Source organism: Larus michahellis, chromosome 18 (genome assembly GCF_964199755.1).
Source record: "Larus michahellis chromosome 18, bLarMic1.1, whole genome shotgun sequence".
Taxonomy (NCBI): Eukaryota; Metazoa; Chordata; class Aves; order Charadriiformes; family Laridae; genus Larus; species Larus michahellis.
The window spans coordinates 1,613,099-1,634,797 of NC_133913.1; the positions used below are offsets into that span (position 1 = coordinate 1,613,099).

The following is a 21,699-nucleotide window of genomic DNA, read 5'->3' on the forward strand; positions in this document are numbered from 1 at the left end:
GCAAAGATCCAGAAATTAATCCCGGGACAAAAGAGCAGCTTCTCAGGAAATACTCATCTCTCTCCTCACAGACACCCCACTGATGCTCCTCTTCTCTTGTGGCAATCGGCTTCTCCACCTCTCCCCAGCACCTGATCAAACGGAGAACGGCGCCCGTACACAGTTTATGGGAAAAGCATGGAAATAAAGAGCTGCAACGCAACTGTTTGTGGAGAAAAAGAAGGAAAAGGGGAGGGGGCACCCGGATTTGAACCGGGGACCTCTTGATCTGCAGTCAAATGCTCTACCCCTGAGCTATACCCCCACCTGGGCACTGCAGCCCGGCCCGGCTCCTCCTGGCCACCGACCGGCTGGCTCCGCTGCATTCCACTGCCTGCGCTCACTGCACCCGCAGCATTGCCTCTCACGTAACACACCTCTCATCACCCTCCCTTCACCCTAAACACCACCACACCTCTCTCACCACACTTGCACACACACTCCTGCACCCAAGCTCACCACTTCCCCCTTCGCTTTCTCAGAAACATCCCACCCTGGACAGCCAGGAACACTGACAAACGCTGACTCCAAAACACCGCTGAAGGCCCTCAGCTGCGCCTCTGGTCTCGGTGTGTGCCCTGCCCTTAGACAGCACACCAGCCTCCCAGGGGAATGACCTGCCCAACACCTCCCACCCTGACCACAGCCGCTCTGTCCTCCCTGACTGGCAGCCAAAGGCAGGGGATGCCGACAGAGAAACACCCGGAGCGTTTCAGCCAGCTGTCATGCCGTGCCCTGCCTCAGGTAGTCTTCATGCACCAGAAACCCAGCACAAGCTGTTAAAATAGATCAAGGGGGAACACCTTTATTTTCGTGGTGGCTCCTTACTCATAAGCAGGTCTCTGCGTCTCTCCCCAGGGCTGAGGATCAGCTCCTTCATCACCAGCGCGCTGGAGAGGCGGCCACTGCCCTCAGAGACGTCCACTTCAGCTGCAGGGTCGGCGTGCTCCAGTGACAGCCAGGGCGCCTCTTGTACCCTTCCGGGGCTTCCAGGGCTGCTGGGAAGAAGCCACGTCTGCTTGCCTGCTCTGAGGAACGGCCTGTAGAGAAGAGAGCGGCCCTCAGTCCTTGGAAGTCCTTTTACAGGTTTTGCCTCCCCACCTGCTGCCAGTGCACAGCTCCCAGTTATCCAGTGGGATTGTCTGAAACACTATTTTAGGCCACAATATTTCGCGGATTCACGTTGCTTAGGCCAAACAGCTGTTTAAAAGTTTCCAGGTTCATTTTTATGTGACTGTTTCTCAAACAAAGCATTTGACTCCAGACAATTCCACGTGACGAGCTGTGACAAGTACATGTACCTGCGGCTCCCAAACTCCCGGTCAGGACCCTCTGTTCTCCCTCACAGCTCTGGAATGAATCCACCATTCTGCCCTTGTCGCCGGTGCGACCACAGCGCTGCGAGAAAGAGAGTAACAATAAAAATCAAGGACTAAAACAGGTAGCAGTAATGGGGCCTGGAGAAATCATGCAGGAGCTGGAGGAAGAGGGCATATTTTTGAGAGGCAGATATCTGCAACCCATTGCAAACTGTTGCAATGTCCTAAAGGAATTTGGAACAGGGCCGTACAGAGAAATAAGCCTGAAAACTGGTTCTTTATTACTGGAATGCCCGGCGGTGCAGATCCTGCTTCCCTACATGCATCTGCATCAGCAGAAAAAGCAATTAATGACGACGTGGAGACAAGAATCGTTAAATCTTGCAGGACAACTACACTTTGCAATCCCTGGTACATCCACTCCAACTTCTCTTTTCCTACTACAAAGAAAAGCATTTTTGTTTCTATCCCAGGCCTCTAAAGCCTTGTGGAGTTCAAGGCACCAGCCTGGAAAGCTGAGAAACATCAAAGGCACATTTCCATATCAATGGAAATTTTTTGCATCAGAGACATTAAACTCATAACCCCTGGCAAGGGAACTTGTTTTTTAAGGTGAAGTTGTATGTGACACCTACAGAGAAATGCAGATGACATTTACCTTAATGAAACAGGAAGAATTTAATTATACGCCTCTTCTACAAACGTGGCATCGCGTGGCCGACTCACTAATGACCGTTCACAGTCCGTTATTAGCAGAGCCACGACAGTTACAAAGCCAGGAGTACATTTAAAGAAAGCTGCCCTGCGCACAAACCAAAGCACCGGTGTTGTGCGGACAGCCCCGCACACCCCCCGGGGCACCGGGAGCCCCCGCAGCGCCTCACCGGCCGTTGTCCGGGCCCTGAGATCCCGCCATGCTTCCTCCACCTTCCGCCGCTCGGCCTCACGCTTCTCCTCGGGTTTCCGCGCCTCCTCCGCGCCGGGCCGGGGACGCCAGCTCCTGCTCAGGCTCTGCAGGACGGGGACGCCGAACTGGGACCATTAACAACGGGCCGCCTTCTCCCGCCGGTGGCCATGGGGAAGGGCTCGCTCACAGCCGCGCTCGCCCGCGGCCCGCCCACCACGGCGGCCAGGCCTCGCTGAGCGGGACACGATCGCTCCCGACACACCGCCACCCGCTCACACCGACGGCCACCGGCGGACACGGAGGAAGGCCACGGACAACCCGCGACTCCCGGGAGTGTGCCCGGAGCCCCGCGGGCGACTCTCGGCCCCCCTGGCTCCGGCCCCTCCTCACCAGGTCGCCTCCCCCCATGGCGGCGGCCGGGACAGCGCTTCCCCTGCGGCGACCGGGCCTGCGCGGGCGTCATCAACACGCGCCGCGTCACCGCCGCCTCTTCCGCCCGGCGCGGTTCACAGGCGTCACTTCCGCCGCGGCGCTGAGGGGAGCCGGCGAGATGCCGGGCGAGGGCGGCGCAGTTAGGCACAGCCGGCCCCGCCGCCACTCCCGGAGCCGTTCGGTGAGGAAAAAGCAAAGATTTACAGCACTAGCGTGACTCTCCGGGAAAAGGAGCCGGTTGAACGGCGTAGAGCGCAGGGGGCTCCCCCCGCCCCGCCGGTACCCTGCGGAGCGGCCCGGTGGGGCGGTGCCCGGGCCCGCAGGTTGGTTTCTCTCCTTTCGCACGCCAGTGGCCGATCCCCGGGGGCGCAGCTCGGCGTGGGGCGACCCCGAGCGAATCCTCCCGGGCAGTTCCACATGGCGGTTACAGGAGGTGATTGACGGGGCGAGTCTGTCGGGGCGTTATTACCGCAGTAACAGGGTGTTCTAATTCCAGAGCGCCCGTCCCGGCTGGCGGCGTTCGCTGCCCAAGCGCTGCCGCGGGACGGCACGTAGAAAGGGCCCCCCCGCGGGGTGTGGGTGCCTGTGGCGGCGCCCGGGGCGGGTTAGAACCGCTGACCTCCCGGTTCCCGGCCCCGCGCGCTGCCCCTGCGCCACCTCCTCCCGCCAAGCCCCGCCCCCCCCGCCCGGCCCCGTGCCGGGGCGCAGCTCAGGGGTAGCGCGTCCGGCTGCGGGGCAGGGGGTCTCCGGTTCGAGCCCCGGCGGGGGGGGACGCAGACACAGGTACCCAAGACCAGCGCTCTCATTCAGCAACCCAACCACGCACTGATTTATACATCACAGCCCCAGGTCCCTTCGGGAAAACACTTCAGCAGAGATGCCCTTGTCTAGAAAGGCAGTATACACATTGTTTACTGTTTAATTAACAGCAATTACCTACACAGGAAAAACTAGACCAGCAGGGCCAGCTTCTTTGTGTGTACGTGCAGTATTCTGGAGCAGAGGGAGAAATGTCAAAGTCTGATTTCATCCCTGGCCAAAGACCACCAAGTGATTTCTAAACCCTCAGGGGGTTAAGAAAGCGCCTCCAGAGTCTGTCTGTGAGGAGACTGTGGAAGAAAAAAGGGCTAAAAAGCAGCTAAAGAGGGGGCACCTGGAGTTGAACCAGGGACCTCTTGATCTGCAGTCAAATGCTCTACCACTGAGCTATACCCCCTTGGTTTTTACCTGTCACAAGGAGATTTTAAAAACATTCACATATCAAGACAAGTTTTTATATCCCCTGCTCTGATTCTCATACTTGACACCCACCCAGGCTTCTTCATGTGCCTGCCAAGGAAGGTACAGAGAATTACTGCAGAGAATCAAGACCAGAGACAAGTACATGCAGACAGCGAGCAGTTACTCACACACTGCACAACCCCTGCAGTTTCCTAACAGTCAGGGCCTCAGTACCTTCAACGCTGAAGCTCAGAAACCAACCGTCAGTGCACAACACAAGCTCACGAGGCCCAAGAAGTGCTTTCCACCTTCTTTCTGAGAGAAATTTTGGCAAAAGGAAGGTTGAAGGAGAAGAAAAGAGGGGGCACCTGGAGTTGAACCAGGGACCTCTTGATCTGCAGTCAAATGCTCTACCACTGAGCTATACCCCCTACCTGCATAACCCTCAAATCACCTACGAAAAGATATTTTAAATTATGTTCTACCCCAATCGCTCACCTCTGTTCTACAGGAAGCAAATCTTGCTGCAGAAAGTACAAAACTCAAATGCAACAGTGGCCCCAACGTTGAGTCCCTGCACTCCGACACAGGGGACAGGCTGCCGCCCTTCTTCCTTTACCAGGTGTCCTTGGCCCAGTTCCTCTCCTTCCATCTCTCTTTCCTCTCCCACTTGCAACCTGCTCTTGTGAAGCACACTGTCACTTGACACAGCAACCGCCTCAGACTTTGACATTTCCCCTGCGCTTTCCAGCTCTGAGTGTAATGTGAAAAAGATTTAGTTGGAGACGAAGCTGAGCTCACCTTATGAGCTAACCTTCCAGTGAAGAAACCCCCCAGAATCCCAAGAAAAAGTAGATTGTAAGGTAAGGGGGCACCCAGAGTTGAACTGGGGACCTCTTGATCTGCAGTCAAATGCTCTACCACTGAGCTATACCCCCTCAGCACTGGGCCTTCACTAGGACAGTTTAAAAACATTTATAGCAAGAAACAAGCGTCTATGTCCACTGGTCAGATTCTTGCATTCGACAGCCCCCTGAGTCTCCTCATGCACCTGCCAGAGGCCGTACAGAGAATTACTGCACAGAGTCAAGACCAGAGAGAAGTAAACAGCAAGTGCTTTCTCAGAGAGCGCACAACCCCTGCGGTTCCCTTGTGATGAGGGCCTCGGCACCTTCAACACTGAAGCTCAGAAACCAACCTTGACTGCACGGCCCAGGCTCACAAGACCCAAGAAGAGCTCTCCATCTTCTTTTTGTGGGAAATTTTGGCAAAAGGAAGGTTGAAGGAAGAAGAAAAGAGGGGGCACCTGGAGTTGAACCAGGGACCTCTTGATCTGCAGTCAAATGCTCTACCACTGAGCTATACCCCCACCTGCTGAGCACCTGCCCAGCACCAATCTCGTTCTTCACTCCCAACAATCCCAGCAAAGATCCAGAAATTAATCCCGGGACAAAAGAGCAGCTTCTCAGGAAATACTCATCTCTCTCCTCACAGACACCCCACTGATGCTCCTCTTCTCTTGTGGCAATCGGCTTCTCCACCTCTCCCCAGCACCTGATCAAACGGAGAACGGCGCCCGTACACAGTTTATGGGAAAAGCATGGAAATAAAGAGCTGCAACGCAACTGTTTGTGGAGAAAAAGAAGGAAAAGGGGGAGGGGGCACCCGGATTTGAACCGGGGACCTCTTGATCTGCAGTCAAATGCTCTACCCCTGAGCTATACCCCCACCTGGGCACTGCTGCCCGGCCCGGCTCCTCCTGGCCACCGACCGGCTGGCTCCGCTGCATTCCACTGCCTGCGCTCACTGCACCCGCAGCATTGCCTCTCACGTAACACACCTCTCATCACCCTCCTTTCACCCTAAACACCACCACACCTCTCTCACCACACTTGCACACACACTCCTGCACCCAAGCTCACCACTTCCCCCTTCGCTTTCTCAGAAACATCCCACCCTGGACAGCCAGGAACACTGACAAACGCTGACTCCAAAACACCGCTGAAGGCCCTCAGCTGCGCCTCTGGTCTCGGCGTCTGCCCTGCCCTTAGACAGCACACCAGCCTCCCAGGGGAATGACCTGCCCAACACCTCCCACCCTGACCACAGCCGCTCTGTCCTCCCTGACTGGCAGCCAAAGGCAGGGGATGCCGACAGAGAAACACCCGGAGCGTTTCAGCCAGCTGTCGTGCCGTGCCCTGCCTCAGGTAGTCTTCATGCACCAGAAACCCAGCACAAGCTGTTAAAATAGATCAAGGGGGAACACCTTTATTTTCGTGGTGGCTCCTTACTCATAAGCAGGTCTCTGCGTCTCTCCCCAGGGCTGAGGATCAGCTCCTTCATCACCAGCGCGCTGGAGAGGCGGCCACTGCCCTCAGAGACGTCCACTTCAGCTGCAGGGTCGGCGTGCTCCAGTGACAGCCAGGGCGCCTCTTGTACCCTTCCGGGGCTTCCAGGGCTGCTGGGAAGAAGCCACGTCTGCTTGCCTGCTCTGAGGAACGGCCTGTAGAGAAGAGAGCGGCCCTCAGTCCTTGGAAGTCCTTTTACAGGTTTTGCCTCCCCACCTGCTGCCAGTGCACAGCTCCCAGTTATCCAGTGGGATTGTCTGAAACACTATTTTAGGCCACAATATTTCGCGGATTCACGTTGCTTAGGCCAAACAGCTGTTTAAAAGTTTCCAGGTTCATTTTTATGTGACTGTTTCTCAAACAAAGCATTTGACTCCAGACAATTCCACGTGACGAGCTGTGACAAGTACATGTACCTGCGGCTCCCAAACTCCCGGTCAGGACCCTCTGTTCTCCCTCACAGCTCTGGAATGAATCCACCATTCTGCCCTTGTCGCCGGTGCGACCACAGCGCTGCGAGAAAGAGAGTAACAATAAAAATCAAGGACTAAAACAGGTAGCAGTAATGGGGCCTGGAGAAATCATGCAGGAGCTGGAGGAAGAGGGCATATTTTTGAGAGGCAGATATCTGCAACCCATTGCAAACTGTTGCAATGTCCTAAAGGAATTTGGAACAGGGCCGTACAGAGAAATAAGCCTGAAAACTGGTTCTTTATTACTGGAATGCCCGGCGGTGCAGATCCTGCTTCCCTACATGCATCTGCATCAGCAGAAAAAGCAATTAATGACGACGTGGAGACAAGAATCGTTAAATCTTGCAGGACAACTACACTTTGCAATCCCTGGTACATCCACTCCAACTTCTCTTTTCCTACTACAAAGAAAAGCATTTTTGTTTCTATCCCAGGCCTCTAAAGCCTTGTGGAGTTCAAGGCACCAGCCTGGAAAGCTGAGAAACATCAAAGGCACATTTCCATATCAATGGAAATTTTTTGCATCAGAGACATTAAACTCATAACCCCTGGCAAGGGAACTTGTTTTTTAAGGTGAAGTTGTATGTGACACCTACAGAGAAATGCAGATGACATTTACCTTAATGAAACAGGAAGAATTTAATTATACGCCTCTTCTACAAACGTGGCATCGCGTGGCCGACTCACTAATGACCGTTCACAGTCCGTTATTAGCAGGGCCACGACAGTTACAAAGCCACGAGTACATTTAAAGAAAGCTGCCCTGCGCACAAACCAAAGCACCGGTGTTGTGCGGACAGCCCCGCACACCCCCCGGGGCACCGGGAGCCCCCGCAGCGCCTCACCGGCCGTTGTCCGGGCCCTGAGATCCCGCCATGCTTCCTCCACCTTCCGCCGCTCGGCCTCACGCTTCTCCTCGGGTTTCCGCGCCTCCTCCGCGCCGGGCCGGGGACGCCAGCTCCTGCTCAGGCTCTGCAGGACGGGGACGCCGAACTGGGACCATTAACAACGGGCCGCCTTCTCCCGCCGGTGGCCATGGGGAAGGGCTCGCTCACAGCCGCGCTCGCCCGCGGCCCGCCCACCACGGCGGCCAGGCCTCGCTGAGCGGGACACGATCGCTCCCGACACACCGCCACCCGCTCACACCGACGGCCACCGGCGGACACGGAGGAAGGCCACGGACAACCCGCGACTCCCGGGAGCGTGCCCGGAGCCCCGCGGGCGACTCTCGGCCCCCCTGGCTCCAGCCCCTCCTCACCAGGTCGCCTCCCCCCATGGCGGCGGCCGGGACAGCGCTTCCCCTGCGGCGGCCGGGCCTGCGCGGGCGTCATCAACACGCGCCGCGTCACCGCCGCCTCTTCCGCCCGGCGCGGTTCACAGGCGTCACTTCCGCCGCGGCGCTGAGGGGAGCCGGCGAGATGCCGGGCGAGGGCGGCGCAGTTAGGCACAGCCGGCCCCGCCGCCACTCCCGGAGCCGTTCGGTGAGGAAAAAGCAAAGATTTACAGCACTAGCGTGACCCTCCGGGAAAAGGAGCCGGTTGAACGGCGTAGAGCGCAGGGGGCTCCCCCCGCCCCGCCGGTACCCTGCGGAGCGGCCCGGTGGGGCGGTGCCCGGGCCCGCAGGTTGGTTTCTCTCCTTTCGCACGCCAGTGGCCGATCCCCGGGGGCGCAGCTCGGCGTGGGGCGACCCCGAGCGAATCCTCCCGGGCAGTTCCACATGGCGGTTACAGGAGGTGATTGACGGGGCGAGTCTGTCGGGGCGTTATTACCGCAGTAACAGGGTGTTCTAATTCCAGAGCGCCCGTCCCGGCTGGCGGCGTTCGCTGCCCAAGCGCTGCCGCGGGACGGCACGTAGAAAGGGCCCCCCCGCGGGGTGTGGGTGCCTGTGGCGGCGCCCGGGGCGGGTTAGAACCGCTGACCTCCCGGTTCCCGGCCCCGCGCGCTGCCCCTGCGCCACCTCCTCCCGCCAAGCCCCGCCCCCCCCGCCCGGCCCCGTGCCGGGGCGCAGCTCAGGGGTAGCGCGTCCGGCTGCGGGGCAGGGGGTCTCCGGTTCGAGCCCCGGGGTGGGGGGACACGGACACAGGTACCCAAGACCAGCGCTCTCATTCAGCAACCCAACCACGCACTGATTTATACATCACAGCCCCAGGTCCCTTCGGGAAAACACTTCAGCAGAGATGCCCTTGTCTAGAAAGGCAGTATACACATTGTTTACTGTTTAATTAACAGCAATTACCTACACAGGAAAAACTAGACCAGCAGGGCCAGCTTCTTTGTGTGTACGTGCAGTATTCAGGAGCAGAGGGAGAAATGTCAAAGTCTGATTTCATCCCTGGCCAAAGACCACCAAGTGATTTCTAAACCCTCAGGGGGTTAAGAAAGTGCCTCCAGAGTCTGTCTGTGAGGAGACTGTGGAAGAAGAAAGGGCTAAAAAGCAGCTAAAGAGGGGGCACCTGGAGTTGAACCAGGGACCTCTTGATCTGCAGTCAAATGCTCTACCACTGAGCTATACCCCCTTGGTTTTTACCTGTCACAAGGAGATTTTAAAAACATTCACCTAGAGAGACAAGGTTTTATATCCCCTGCTCTGATTCTCATACTTGACACCCACCCAGGCTTCTTCATGTGCCTGCCAAGGAAGGTACAGAGAATTACTGCAGAGAATCAAGACCAGAGACAAGTACATGCAGACAGCGAGCAGTTACTCGCACACTGCACAACCCCTGCAGTTTCCTAATAGTCAGGGCCTCAGTACCTTCAATGCTGAAGCTCAGAAACCAACCTTCAGGGCACAACACAAGCTCACGAGGCCCAAGAAGTGCTCTCCACCTTCTTTCTGAGAGAAATTTTGGCAAAAGGAAGGTTGAAGGAGAAGAAAAGAGGGGGCACCTGGAGTTGAACCAGGGACCTCTTGATCTGCAGTCAAATGCTCTACCACTGAGCTATACCCCCTACCTGCATAACCCTCAAATCACCTATGAAAAGCTATTTTAAATTATGTTCTACCCCAATCACTCACCTCTGTTCTACAGGAAGCAAATCTTGCTGCAGAAAGTACAAAACTCAAATGCAACAGTGGCCCCAACGTTGAGTCCCTGCACTCCGACACAGGGGACGGGCTGCCGCCCTTCTTCCTTTACCAGGTGTCCTTGGCCCAGTTCCTCTCCTTCCATCTCTCTTTCCTCTCCCACTTGCAACCTGCTCTTGTGAAGCACACTGTCACTTGACACAGCAACCGCCTCAGACTTTGACATTTCCCCTGCGCTTTCCAGCTCTGAGTGTAATGTGAAAAAGATTTAGTTGGAGACGAAGCTGAGCTCACCTTATGAGCTAACCTTCCAGTGAAGAAACCCCCCAGAATCCCAAGAAAAAGTAGATTGTAAGGTAAGGGGGCACCCAGAGTTGAACTGGGGACCTCTTGATCTGCAGTCAAATGCTCTACCACTGAGCTATACCCCCTCGGCACTGGGCCTTCACTAGGACAGTTTAAAAACATTTATAGCAAGAAACAAGCGTCTATGTCCACTGGTCAGATTCTTGCATTCGACAGCCCCCTGAGTCTCCTCATGCACCTGCCAGAGGCCGTACAGAGAATTACTGCACAGAGTCAAGACCAGAGAGAAGTAAACAGCAAGTGCTTTCTCAGAGAGCGCACAACCCCTGCGGTTCCCTTGTGATGAGGGCCTTGGCACCTTCAACACTGAAGCTCAGAAACCAACCTTGACTGCACAGCCCAGGCTCACAAGACCCAAGAAGAGCTCTCCATCTTCTTTTTGTGGGAAATTTTGGCAAAAGAAAGGTTGAAGGAAGAAGAAAAGAGGGGGCACCTGGAGTTGAACCAGGGACCTCTTGATCTGCAGTCAAATGCTCTACCACTGAGCTATACCCCCACCTGCTGAGCACCTGCCCAGCACCAATCTCGTTCTTCACTCCCAACAATCCCAGCAAAGATCCAGAAATTAATCCCGGGACAAAAGAGCAGCTTCTCAGGAAATACTCATCTCTCTCCTCACAGACACCCCGCTGATGCTCCTCTTCTCTTGTGGCAATCGGCTTCTCCACCTCTCCCCAGCACCTGATCAAACGGAGAACGGCGCCCGTGCACAGTTTATGGGAAAAGCATGGAAATAAAGAGCTGCAACGCAACTGTTTGTGGAGAAAAAGAAGGAAAAGGGGAGGGGGCACCCGGATTTGAACCGGGGACCTCTTGATCTGCAGTCAAATGCTCTACCCCTGAGCTATACCCCCACCTGGGCACTGCAGCCCGGCCCGGCTCCTCCTGGCCACCGACCGGCTGGCTCCGCTGCATTCCACTGCCTGCGCTCACTGCACCCGCAGCACTGCCTCTCACGTAACACACCTCTCATCACCCTCCCTTCACCCTAAACACCACCACACCTCTCTCACCACACTTGCACACACACTCCTGCACCCAAGCTCACCACTTCCCCCTTCGCTTTCTCAGAAACATCCCACCCTGGACAGCCAGGAACACTGACAAACGCTGACTCCAAAACACCGCTGAAGGCCCTCAGCTGCGCCTCTGGTCTCGGCGTCTGCCCTGCCCTTAGACAGCACACCAGCCTCCCAGGGGAATGACCTGCCCAACACCTCCCACCCTGACCACAGCCGCTCTGTCCTCCCTGACTGGCAGCCAAAGGCAGGGGATGCCGACAGAGAAACACCCGGAGCGTTTCAGCCAGCTGTCGTGCCGTGCCCTGCCTCAGGTAGTCTTCATGCACCAGAAACCCAGCACAAGCTGTTAAAATAGATCAAGGGGGAACACCTTTATTTTCGTGGTGGCTCCTTACTCATAAGCAGGTCTCTGCGTCTCTCCCCAGGGCTGAGGATCAGCTCCTTCATCACCAGCGCGCTGGAGAGGCGGCCACTGCCCTCAGAGACGTCCACTTCAGCTGCAGGGTCGGCGTGCTCCAGTGACAGCCAGGGCGCCTCTTGTACCCTTCCGGGGCTTCCAGGGCTGCTGGGAAGAAGCCACGTCTGCTTGCCTGCTCTGAGGAACGGCCTGTAGAGAAGAGAGCGGCCCTCAGTCCTTGGAAGTCCTTTTACAAGGTTTTGCCTCCCCACCTGCTGCCAGTGCACAGCTCCCAATTATCCAACAGAAACAATTTTTAGCACACCGTATTTCGTGGATTCACGTTGCTTAGGCCAAACAGTTGTTTAAAAACACCACCACTTTACAAACCTCTCCAATCCTCCTGGTGCTCTTGTCCATCGTTACCTATGTTTGCTACAAAATCTCTCGGGCTTTGCTCCCCTCACCACCCTCCTTCCTCCACTGTAACCTGTCTGCACTGAAATCATCAGGAGCAGCACAAAAGTATCAGGAATCTCGAAGGAAGGGCAAAGTGACATGTGTTGCGGGAACAAGTAAGCGCCCAGGCAGATGGAGGCAAGTCCAGCCACATCGGGGCTGCCTGAGGTGGGGGGTGCAGCACCCCGTTACCTGCCCCGTGGCCCACAGCAGCGCGTGTGCTGGGTTTGTCTGGGTGCTACAGGGCTCCAGGGCCACGATATGCAGGACAAAGTCACCCCTATTGTCACTGTACCCCTCCGGTGCTGCTTGCTCAGGAGGGCCAGGAAAAAAGCCGTTCAGATCCGATTACATCCCTGCTCTGCCTCAGCCAGAGGGAAGACTGCGGGAACAAGCAGCTCCACATGGCAGAGACCTACCTTCAGCTCCAGTCTTGAAGCCTTTCAGCCGACTTCTGACAGTTCACATCACCCCTTGTACTTGCAATTAGCAATTAACGACCTCGGCGCCTGTCTCACCACTGCTGGAGGGTTTAGTGGCACGTGCTTCAGCCACGACCACAGCCAGCAGCGGTGGCTCGATGTGGCCTTGCACGTCTTCAGCCAAGGTCCATGGAACATTCTTCAGAGCCCGCTGTCCACAGTGAACTCTGCGGCTCGTGGTACACGCCAGCCTCAAGCAGTATTCCCCCCACCCCACACACACACACACACAATCACACCAGTCTCTCTAAGCAGTTCAACTGTCCATTCTGGAAGAAAATTCCAGACCTGCACTTTTGGGAGCCCCTGTATGAAGGCTTCTCGTAGAAGGGCTTTCACAGACACCTCCCAGTTTCTATCCACGCGCACATAAACTGGAGCAATTCAATCAATACTGCCAAAATTCAATTAATTTCAGTGCAACCCCCTTCCAAATATTTTCCAGTGTTACAGGAACCTGCCTGAAAAAGAGACTTGCCACTGGATATTAGAACTCCAAAATCCCATTTTCCTGCCGAAGTATAAATCCACACAAGGAGTTCCATAAAAAGACTTCCCAGAACCAGCTCCCTCATTCTAACACTGTCCTGCTCGGCAGAGGGCGGCGCTTTGGCAAGAAAGACACTTCTTTTTTGGTACAAGGAGTTTTATTTTATCTCTACGAAGACGAACGCGTTTATGCAATGCTTCCTGCATTGGAAGCTATCCTGGGCCACAGATCTGCGCACTCCTTAGCCACAGGGCCTGTGATGGCAGAGCCTGGAAGAGAGAAAGAGACAACAGCGCATTAGAGGCGCGAGTAGGTGCAGAGAGGGGTCAGGGCAGCGTTTTACACAAACATTAGCTCAGCCCGACCACGCTCTCCTGAATCCAAGGAGAATCTGGGTCCTTTCGCCCAGGAGAGCGCAGCCCTCCCACTGGCAGTACCCACCCTCCACCCCTCTGCGCCCTCCCCCTTTCGCCCAGCGCGGGATTCCTCTCCGTACCTTTCATTTCACCTTTATTATTTACTATCACTCCTGCGTTGTCTTCAAAATAGAGGAACACCCCATCTTTTCTCCTGTACGATTTCCGCTGTCGAATGACCACTGCAGGGTGGACTGCAAAGAGAAACGAGCAGCTCGGTATCGCCAACGTCCTTCTGAGCGCCCCGTCCAGCAACAGACACGCCAAAGGGGCTGCTCTGCTGCAGCATCTAACTCAACACCGGGGTTCGGGGTTTTTTTTGCATCTCATATTTGCAGTGCTTCGCTAAGAGAAGCCAGTTTATAATCAACCGTGCACTTAAAACTGGCTGTGTGACACTTACAGCTCCATCTACATCTGGACAATTCAGTGTTTTTCCACTTTCTGACCTTTATTTGTAAATATACTATCAATTGACAGAAAATATTCAGCGAGAACCCCTCCCTTCCCCTCCAGCGCAGCGGCAAGCGTTCTTTTCCCGGGCAGAATGTCGCAGCACTGATTGAAGTGACCAGCACGGGCTGCCACTTCACCCAAAAGCACTGCCTTTGCTCTGCCCTTCCACGACAACTCGCTGAGCCACGGCACACAGGCCCAACAAGTGCTTTTTAGGAGGGTGGAGATGACGCTCCAGAGGTTTGGTGCCCACCTTCTGCGTCCGTTTGAGGGAGGAATCGTCCTCCCCTGTGATGAGCGGCCATCGGCAGCAGCTGCCCCTCAGGGCTCGCCACTGCTCTCCACACTCACCCTTCTTCCTCAGCTCCGGCTTGCCCTTCTTCACAGTAGCCATCACCATGTCACCCACGCCAGCCGCCGGCAACCTGTTCAGGCGCCCCTTGATGCCCTTCACGGAGATGATGTAGAGGTTCTTGGCACCTACAGGGAAGCGCCGGCATTAACCAAGCTGTCAGGGAAGACACTTCCCTCGGCAAATCCCCGACCGAGGCGAGCAGTGCGGGCCACACTGCGCCCAGGAGCGATGCTATCGCTGTCCCCTCCCGCAACACCTCCCCGAGCCACCAGCACAGACCCAACGGCAGCTTTTCAGACGGAAAACCGGTTTTTACGAGCTGGTTTAGCAGCCGGCCGCCCTCTGCCTCACACGGGGCCGCTCCCTCCCGCAGGGCAGCCCCGGCTCAGGCCCCGGCGGCGGCCACGCTCACCTGTGTTGTCGGCGCAGTTGATCACGGCGCCCACCGGGAGACCGAGGGAGATGCGGAACTTCGCACCGGAAGAACCGCCACGTCCTGCGGGTCGACAAGAAGATTAAGTCCCCGGCGCTGGAGCACAGAAGGGCTGCGGCAGCGCGGAGTCAGCCCGGGCCTGCACCGCCCGGGGAGGGGGATCAGCGACACTAGTTGCGGCCTCCACTCCCGACCGGGGTGGTACGCCATTCCCTGGGCCCGCGCTACGCCAGACCCCGCCCGAGCTGCCATCCGAGGGTTCCCCGCCCCGGGGCGCCCCGGGGCGCCGGATGGAGACGGATTCTGCAACCCCCCGCCCCGGCTCAGCGCCCGCCTCACCTCGCTTCGACATCTTGGCGCCGGAAGAGGGGGACGCGCGCGGGGGACGCCGGGATATGGGGTCGCCCCGCCCATCGCGCTCCGCCCCGCCCACCCGAGGCGCTCCGCCCAATCACGCCCCGCCCGCCGCGCTGCTCCGCCCACCGCCGGACGTCACGTGGTGAGGCGGGCCCGCAGCGCCCCCTATGGGCGCCGTGAGGTAACATCACCCCCCAGCCCGGTACCGGCACCACTGGGAGGTGACGCATGCGCAGGACGGGGAATGCTTTTTGTGGGGAAAACAAAAAGGTCCTTTTTAGATTTTCGCTTTCAAGGAAGAGAAGGAAGGATAAAGGTGAAAAAAAGGGACAGGGGATTAAAAAGAGGGGGCACCCGGATTTGAACCGGGGACCTCTTGATCTGCAGTCAAATGCTCTGCCACTGAGCTATACCCCCACTGATAGCACTGCTAGAGTCACTTAGAACAGCTCGTTTCCAGGGAAGGGGAAGGAAGGGAAGGGAAAAAAGAAAAATGAAAGAAAAAAAGAAAAAAGAAGAAAGGGAGGGGAAAAGGAAAGGAAATTAAAGGAAAAAAGAAAAGAGAGAAAGAAAAACTGCAGCTGGAGCCGTGCCATGGCAGAGAGATGCCCTCAGCCGCCCCAGGGACGCAGCAGCAGCTGGGGTGAGGCTGAGGAGAGCGTCCCCTCCCCGAACGTCTGGGTGATGAAGAGCCTCCCTCACCCAGCAGCGTCTCCTGAGCCGGGAGAGGAAAAACCACCCACGACACCCCAAAGAGCTGGAGAAGCAGAAAAGCTCCTCTTATTTTAAGCTGCGATGGGCCAGGAAAGGGTGGGAGGCTGGTTCGGGGGGCTGGGAAGCGCTGGGTGAGGTGAGCAGAAGGGGAAGGAGTGGGCGCCTTTGTGAGAGGATCAAATAAGCTGCTTTTTAAACGAAGGAAACCAATTTGAAGCTGTACCCTGAAATGAATAAGAGGGAAGAGAGCCCAGTGCAGCCTCGTTTGATGTGGGTGTGCTCTATTAAAGCCTGCCTGCAAACAGCGATTGCCGAGGCTTGTTCTTTTGTAACAGGGAAGGGAGAACGCTAGGGGAATTAAGGTGTCATTATCTCCTGATAGAAATTGAATTAACGTTCTTCCTGAGGCTTTCGTGATAACCTGAATTAACCGAGCTGACGCTGCCCACCTGGCTCGCTGCGCGTCGGTGCGGAAGGGCCCCGTGCGCTCGCAGGAGGAACCCGCACAGACCCAGGGTCTGCAGTGCCCCACGGGGCCGGGGCCGGCCCTGACGAGGCCAAGGTGCTTCTGCTGATGGTCATGTCAGCGCATTTCAATAAAATTACGCTAAAAGGGTGACTGCAAAGAAGATAGAGACTCCCTTTGTACAAGGAGTCACACAGAAAAGATGAGGGGTAACGGGTACATTCCAGGGAGATTCCAATTGGACACAAGGGGAAAATTTTTCACGCTGGGAACAATCAGCCGTTGGGATAATCTCCCCAGGGAAGTGGTGGATTCCCCAAAATTGGACGCCTTTAAGATTCACTGTCTTGTCCAGACCATGCTTTTGCTAAGAAAGGTCGGACGAGATGATCTCTGAGGTCCTCTTCCAACCTGGTATTCTAAGATAAAAATTTAATATGAATTGGTAATGTAATTAATTAATTAACTTAAATGAATTTTAATTGGGAATTGGATTTGGTAAGCCGAAAACGCATACATGAGGGTGCTCCCTCTCTCCACCCGACGTGGGTCTCTGGCCTATCCTTGCAAACAATTTCCCATTAAAAAAAAAAATAAAAAATCATTATTTCTTGTGGTTTGACCCAACGTGGCACCAGAACCTCCCTCCTCACTGGTGTGGCGTTGTGGTGGCATCAGTTAAAATTATAAGGTAGAAACTAGAAAAAAAAAAACAAAAACAACAAAGATTTACGATTATGATCCTCGAGGTCTCCTTCCCACCTGGTATTCCATGATTCTATGATAAAAGCACAGTTTTAATTGGGAATTTAATTAATTAATTAATTTAAACGAATTTTAATTGAGAATTAGATTTGGCAAACCGCACACCAAGCACAGCCCTAGGGATGGGGCTGCTCCCTCTCCCCCCTAGACGGGGGTCCCTCCACCCAACCTTTGGGTGCTGTTTCTTTTAAAAAAAAAAAAAAAAATAGAAGCGCTTATTTCTTTAGGGCTCGACCCAAACGCGGCGCTGTTCAACCTCCCCCCCACACCTCGGCAGCGTGACGTTGTTACGGCGTCACTTAAAATTTTAAAGTAGATTTGTTTAAAAAGAAAAAATGGAAAAGCTGTAGCTGAGGTGGCACCCGGATTTGAACCGGGGACCTCTTGATCTGCAGTCAAATGCTCTACCACTGAGCTATACCCCCACCGGCCAACACCCGTCTTCCGCGATCGCTTAGTAGCACTCCCACCACCCCCCCCCACCCCCCCCAACCCTACCACCACCCCCCCCGCGCTTCCACGCGCGTGGAACGGGGACCGCGCGCGCGTGCAACGCGTCCACGAGCGCGAAGAACCCGGGAGGGGGAAGGGGGGGGGGTAGTACGTGTGCGTGCACGCGCGCGTGGGTGCGCGCGCCCCGCCCCCGCGCGCGCGCCCCCGGGGCCCCTCCCCTTTTCCCACCCCCACCCCGTTTCCTTCCTATTTAGGGTCGCGGCGGCGCGGGCGGTGGCCCAGAAGCGAGCGGTGGTGGCCACGGGTGGGAGCCGGTTAGCCCTCCTCCTCCCCCCCCCGCCACCATCCCCCCCGTGAGAAGCCATGAATCCCAACTGCGCTCGCTGCGGGAAGATCGTCTACCCCACCGAGAAGGTGAACTGCTTGGATAAGGTGAGTCTGGGGGGGGTCCTATAGGGGGCGGGGGTGGTCACCTGTGGGGTGGGGAGGTCGCCTACGGGGGTCCCTGGTGGCCCCCCAGCTGGCTGCGGACCTCTGAGCTCTCCCGTGGGGCTGCCCCTGGGTGCGATGGCGCTTCCCCCCCCACCCCACCCAGTCCGTAGGGTATTTCCATGCCGCCCCCCCCCCCCATCGCAGGGTCCTCCCGACCCGCGGGGTCGCCCACCCCACGCTCTTTCTAGCCACGGGGGACCGGAGCGGTGGCACCTTCCCGGCGGGCGGGAGCCCTTCACCTCAGCGATCCGGGGTTTTTCCTTATATATAATTAAAAAGCAGCCGGCGGAGGCCGACGGGAAGCAACAGTTAACGCTTCCCCTGGAGCCGGAGCTTCATCTGGTTTGCATTAGCCCAGCTTTTCTTTTTATTTGCCTCTTTTTTTTTTTTTGCTTTTTTCTTCATCTTCCATCCCAATTGATACTTCTCCGTTCCAGAATTCCGACTTTCTGCTCTGTGCCGCCCGCCCTAACGCCCTGCTTTCAGTCTTTTTTTTTTTTTTTTGGAGTATTTTTCCCCGTCAAAAAAAAAAAATATAATAAAGCTTCCGTGAAGCCCGTCTCCGCCGGCGCTGGGGGGGAGGAAGGCGATGGTGGGGTCTCCCGTGGGATTTCCCTCCGAACCCATCCCTCCGGGAGAGCTGAGCCCCCCCCCCTTCCTCGTCCAGCCTTCTGGGGCGACCAGTTTAGGGACTAAAAAAAGTAACTGGAAGAATGCGCGGCTCTGGGCAGCGGCATTCCTGAGCCGCAGCAGACCCTGTTGCTCGCATTTTTAACAGATGATGTTTCTTCCTTGGGCTGGGAGCTGGGAAGTAGCCCTGTGTCCCAGGGACAGTTCGGGGCAGTGATGTGGCTCTGTCTCCTGGAGCCTGAGTAGCTGCGGGGGGGGTCGAAATTGTGGATAATTGGAGGGGAAGCCCAGGTTGGGGGGGGGGGGAGCGGAATGAGCCATGGCTTCACCCTGTGCCACCCGTGCCCGGGCTTGGTGCTGCCTCTGAGCTGGCAGCATCCCGAGAGCGTCAGTGCTGGCTGGTGGGGAGCAGGCAGGAGGCCGCGGTCGACATCTCCTACTTCCAGGGGTCCTTCCTGGCTTTATCTCGCTCCGTGGTCAGCCCCGAACCAAGCAGCTCCCCCCAGCCCGCTCCCCCGGGTTCATTTTTCCGGGCGTTCTGGCTGTGGAGGTGGCGGCTCCTCGCTTCCCGTAAAAGCACGGGGTGTTATTACAGGGGGTGTTGTTCCCCCCCCGCCTCCTTGTTCTCACTCCCGAGCAAAGTCGAAAGGGCAGCTCTGGTGTGTTTGCACAAGCGCCCAAGTTGAACCCCGGGCAGCAATAACGAAGGGCTTCTGGGAGGAGAAGTCTGCGCGTCGCCACCTTTCAGCTCCCGGTGCCCGCGCTGGTGTGTTGGCCGGCAGGCGTGCTTGGCTTTCTCCTGGTAGTGAAATCGGGAAAAGTCCGTTTCCCTTCTGAGATTTACAGCAAATGTGGGGGGAGAACTCGCTGCTTCGTCCGGCTTCGCGAAGGCAGCGCGGCGGCTGGAGAAGCGAGACCGCCGCCGGCCTGGGTGAGACGCCGCCTGCCCCTTCTGCCTCGTGGCTTCTCACTCAGTCACCTTGCGACGGGCAAATGCCCGGCTGGGGCTGGGGGAAATGGGCGTTGTTGCCTCCCCCCAGCCCTCCCGGCTCCCCGGTAAGGTGCTGGGTGACGGGGTTGGCTTCCGCCGGGGAAGTGACATCTCCTGCGCCGCCCGCCCCTGGAGCGAGGTTTGGCGGTTGCAACTGCAACTGCTGAACCCACGTAAAGCTGATGTCAGACGACTGGTTTTTTTTGAAAATGAGTAGAAGTTAGAAGTAGCTGTTACAGAGCATCAAACCTGATCCAGGATTCGCCTTCAGCCCCAGGAGTCTCCCCTCATGTTGTCCTCAAACTCTCCAGTCTCAAGCGGCGCTTGCTCCCAGGTGTGGAGCAGCGGCTTTGCCTGGCAGAGGGATGTTGTGTGGCTGGAGCACCAGCTTTAGGTGGATAAATGGGGTTGTGCTGCGAGCTCTGTCCCCAGACCTGGGATGCTGCGAGTGGCAAAGTTGCTTGAAGGGCTGCTCCATCCCTGCTCCATCCCTGCTCCATCCCTGCTCCATCCCTGCTCCATCCCTGCTCCATCCCTGCTCCATCCCTGCTCCGAGCAGCACCCTGCTGTTTTACCTCCAGATGTTCGGAACACTTTGAACTGGGAATTTAAGAGCACAGGAGTTAATGCTTCTCTGAAAAACCTATTTGAAACGTGTCCTCTTTCTCTGCAGCCGTGCTGGAGGGTGAGCGGCAGCCTTACTGGAAGCCTACATAATTGCCGTTCCCCTGTGCCCGTGCTGTGTCGCAGCCCTCCTTTTAGTGACAGTTTAGACGCGTGGGTCTGACGCTGTCAGTGGGGAGACAAAGTTATGGGGCAGTGAGGCTTGGAGATAGGGGTGGTGCTCTCCAGGTAGCTGAGCTGCCCGCTCGGGGCAGAGGGCTTTGTAAGAGCCACAGGGCAGTGGCTAATAAGAGCTGAGCAGTGCCTAATGCAAACGGCAGCAAAAATAGTCATTAATTGCTCTCTGGCGGGGGGTAAAGGCCGCCTGAGCGCATCCCTTCTGCTGCGCTTGTGGAGGCCGCCGCGGGCAGGGCATGGCCGGCCTCGCCAGGTCCCCCTCGGCTCCTGGGAGGAAGAGGCTGTGAAGTCATGTTGGCCGTCGGTTCATCGCTGCGTATTTATAGTGGCATCGCTGGTATTTACGCGCAGCTCTTGCAGCGCTGTGAATGGCTGACGAGCTTGGAGGGGGTCCGTTAATTACCTCTAACGTGGCAGCGACTCAACCGAAAGGCTGTAACTCTCAGGATGCCTGAAGAAGTCAGGGCTGGGCTGTTGCTCTGTCTGTCCTTAAAGAGTCTGGAAGCCGGGAGGGGAGAAAATAACCCTGTGCAGGCTGGATGTGAGCGAGGGCGCGGGTACGGAGCAGCCCCTGGTGCAGTAAGAAGCCCCCTCGCGCTGTTGGGGACAAGCTCTGGAGGAACTCGTGTAACTGGAGGAAAAGAACAAATATGTTGCTCTGAGCAACTGAAATGAGGCAAACTGTCCTCCCGGGCTGAGTCACAGCCTCGCAGAGCCGCGGCGGTGTTTGTGCTCCGGGGTGTGGTGCCTGGGGGTAGGTGGCACGAGGGCTCAGGCTTCGCTCTTGCCATCTCCTCCCAGCGACACAGACCCAGCCAGCAGTTGCAGTGGTGGAAATGACTTATCTTTTTTTTTTTTTTAAAGCTTAAGGGTGGGAATCGTAGCAACGGCCACCAGCTGCTCGCCCTGGGTTTGCTCATTGCCTGTTAAACGTGTGCCTGGCGCCGAGTCCCGGGTGTCACACTGCGGGCCTGCAGACCGCCATCTACTTGGTGTCATGAGCTGCTAATGTGGCTTTCAGCTGCTTCCCCCCCGGTTTTGCTGGGTGGTTTGTGGGGGGCAGCGCTGCCCTGCCTCCAGCGAGCGAAGACGATGCTTTGGGCTGTGCTTTCCCCGTGTCCCTGCTCCTGCCCGTGTGCTCTCGGCTCTGCGGTGCCTGGTCTGGTCCCACGTCCCACCGGCTGTGGCTGCCGGAGGAAGCACCAAGTCTGGTCACTTGGTGGCTGGTGGGGCATCAGCCTTGGTCTGCGTGGGGTCGAACTGCAGGACTGCTCAGCAGCAGCTCTGAGCTGTCTCCGTCCAGCCTGGAAAGCCACTTGGGTCATTTAAATGCCAAGTGGAAATCGCTCCTTCGAGAGCAGCAGTATAACCTTAAAACACTACTCAT

At 56.7% G+C, this 21,699-nt stretch overlaps 2 protein-coding genes, 1 long non-coding RNA gene and 12 other non-coding genes across 16 annotated transcripts in view; 2 read left to right on the top strand and 13 right to left on the bottom strand.

Moving 5' to 3' along the window:
- Positions 1-232: 232 nt before the first annotated feature.
- Positions 233-304, bottom strand: TRNAC-GCA (transfer RNA cysteine (anticodon GCA)). Its single transcript has one exon. It is a non-coding gene; the product is annotated as a tRNA-Cys (tRNA).
- Positions 305-2,914: 2,610 nt separating this feature from the next.
- On the top strand, positions 2,915-13,812 carry LOC141732672 (uncharacterized). 2 transcript variants are annotated; one of them, XR_012584150.1, is made up of 3 exons: positions 2,915-3,020; positions 6,240-8,362; positions 11,581-13,812. It is a non-coding gene; the product is annotated as an uncharacterized LOC141732672 (long non-coding RNA). The 2 variants fall into 2 exon arrangements; XR_012584151.1 differs by lacking the exon at positions 2,915-3,020 and adding an exon at positions 5,830-6,125.
- TRNAC-GCA (transfer RNA cysteine (anticodon GCA)) lies at positions 3,842-3,913 on the bottom strand. The gene has a single exon. It is a non-coding gene; the product is annotated as a tRNA-Cys (tRNA).
- On the bottom strand, positions 4,278-4,349 carry TRNAC-GCA (transfer RNA cysteine (anticodon GCA)). Its single transcript has one exon. It is a non-coding gene; the product is annotated as a tRNA-Cys (tRNA).
- Positions 5,216-5,287, bottom strand: TRNAC-GCA (transfer RNA cysteine (anticodon GCA)). Its single transcript has one exon. It is a non-coding gene; the product is annotated as a tRNA-Cys (tRNA).
- On the bottom strand, positions 5,575-5,646 carry TRNAC-GCA (transfer RNA cysteine (anticodon GCA)). The gene has a single exon. It is a non-coding gene; the product is annotated as a tRNA-Cys (tRNA).
- On the bottom strand, positions 9,184-9,255 carry TRNAC-GCA (transfer RNA cysteine (anticodon GCA)). The gene has a single exon. It is a non-coding gene; the product is annotated as a tRNA-Cys (tRNA).
- Positions 9,620-9,691, bottom strand: TRNAC-GCA (transfer RNA cysteine (anticodon GCA)). The gene has a single exon. It is a non-coding gene; the product is annotated as a tRNA-Cys (tRNA).
- TRNAC-GCA (transfer RNA cysteine (anticodon GCA)) lies at positions 10,558-10,629 on the bottom strand. Its single transcript has one exon. It is a non-coding gene; the product is annotated as a tRNA-Cys (tRNA).
- Positions 10,916-10,987, bottom strand: TRNAC-GCA (transfer RNA cysteine (anticodon GCA)). Its single transcript has one exon. It is a non-coding gene; the product is annotated as a tRNA-Cys (tRNA).
- On the bottom strand, positions 13,119-15,069 carry RPL23 (ribosomal protein L23). Its single transcript, XM_074561956.1, has 5 exons — positions 14,983-15,069; positions 14,623-14,706; positions 14,207-14,335; positions 13,480-13,593; positions 13,119-13,252 (listed from the first exon to the last, which is right to left on the bottom strand). The coding sequence occupies exons 1-5, from the start codon at positions 14,993-14,995 to the stop codon at positions 13,170-13,172; spliced, it is 423 nt and encodes a 140-aa protein (XP_074418057.1). The 5' UTR covers positions 14,996-15,069; the 3' UTR covers positions 13,119-13,169.
- LOC141732941 (small nucleolar RNA SNORA21) lies at positions 13,945-14,077 on the bottom strand. Its single transcript, XR_012584188.1, has one exon. It is a non-coding gene; the product is annotated as a small nucleolar RNA SNORA21 (small nucleolar RNA).
- Positions 15,070-15,345: 276 nt separating the features above from the next.
- On the bottom strand, positions 15,346-15,417 carry TRNAC-GCA (transfer RNA cysteine (anticodon GCA)). Its single transcript has one exon. It is a non-coding gene; the product is annotated as a tRNA-Cys (tRNA).
- A 1,881-nt stretch (positions 15,418-17,298) lies between these two features.
- TRNAC-GCA (transfer RNA cysteine (anticodon GCA)) lies at positions 17,299-17,370 on the bottom strand. The gene has a single exon. It is a non-coding gene; the product is annotated as a tRNA-Cys (tRNA).
- Positions 17,371-17,660: 290 nt separating this feature from the next.
- Positions 17,661-21,699, top strand: part of LASP1 (LIM and SH3 protein 1) — a 34,764-nt gene continuing 30,725 nt past the window's right edge. The window contains exon 1 of the mRNA XM_074561952.1: positions 17,661-17,830. Within this exon, the coding sequence (XP_074418053.1) occupies positions 17,762-17,830 (69 nt within the window). The 5' untranslated portion in view covers positions 17,661-17,761. The remainder of the gene's footprint in view (positions 17,831-21,699) is intronic.

Bases quoted from the DNA above. Each gene is read 5' to 3' on its own strand.
- RPL23 (XM_074561956.1), bottom strand. The intron at 13,594-14,206 runs GTGAGTGTGGAG...TTCTCTTTGCAG, and splicing joins GCCGGAGCTGAGGAAGAAGG to TCCACCCTGCAGTGGTCATT. The intron at 13,253-13,479 runs GTACGGAGAGGA...TCTCTCTTCCAG, and splicing joins TAATAAAGGTGAAATGAAAG to GCTCTGCCATCACAGGCCCT.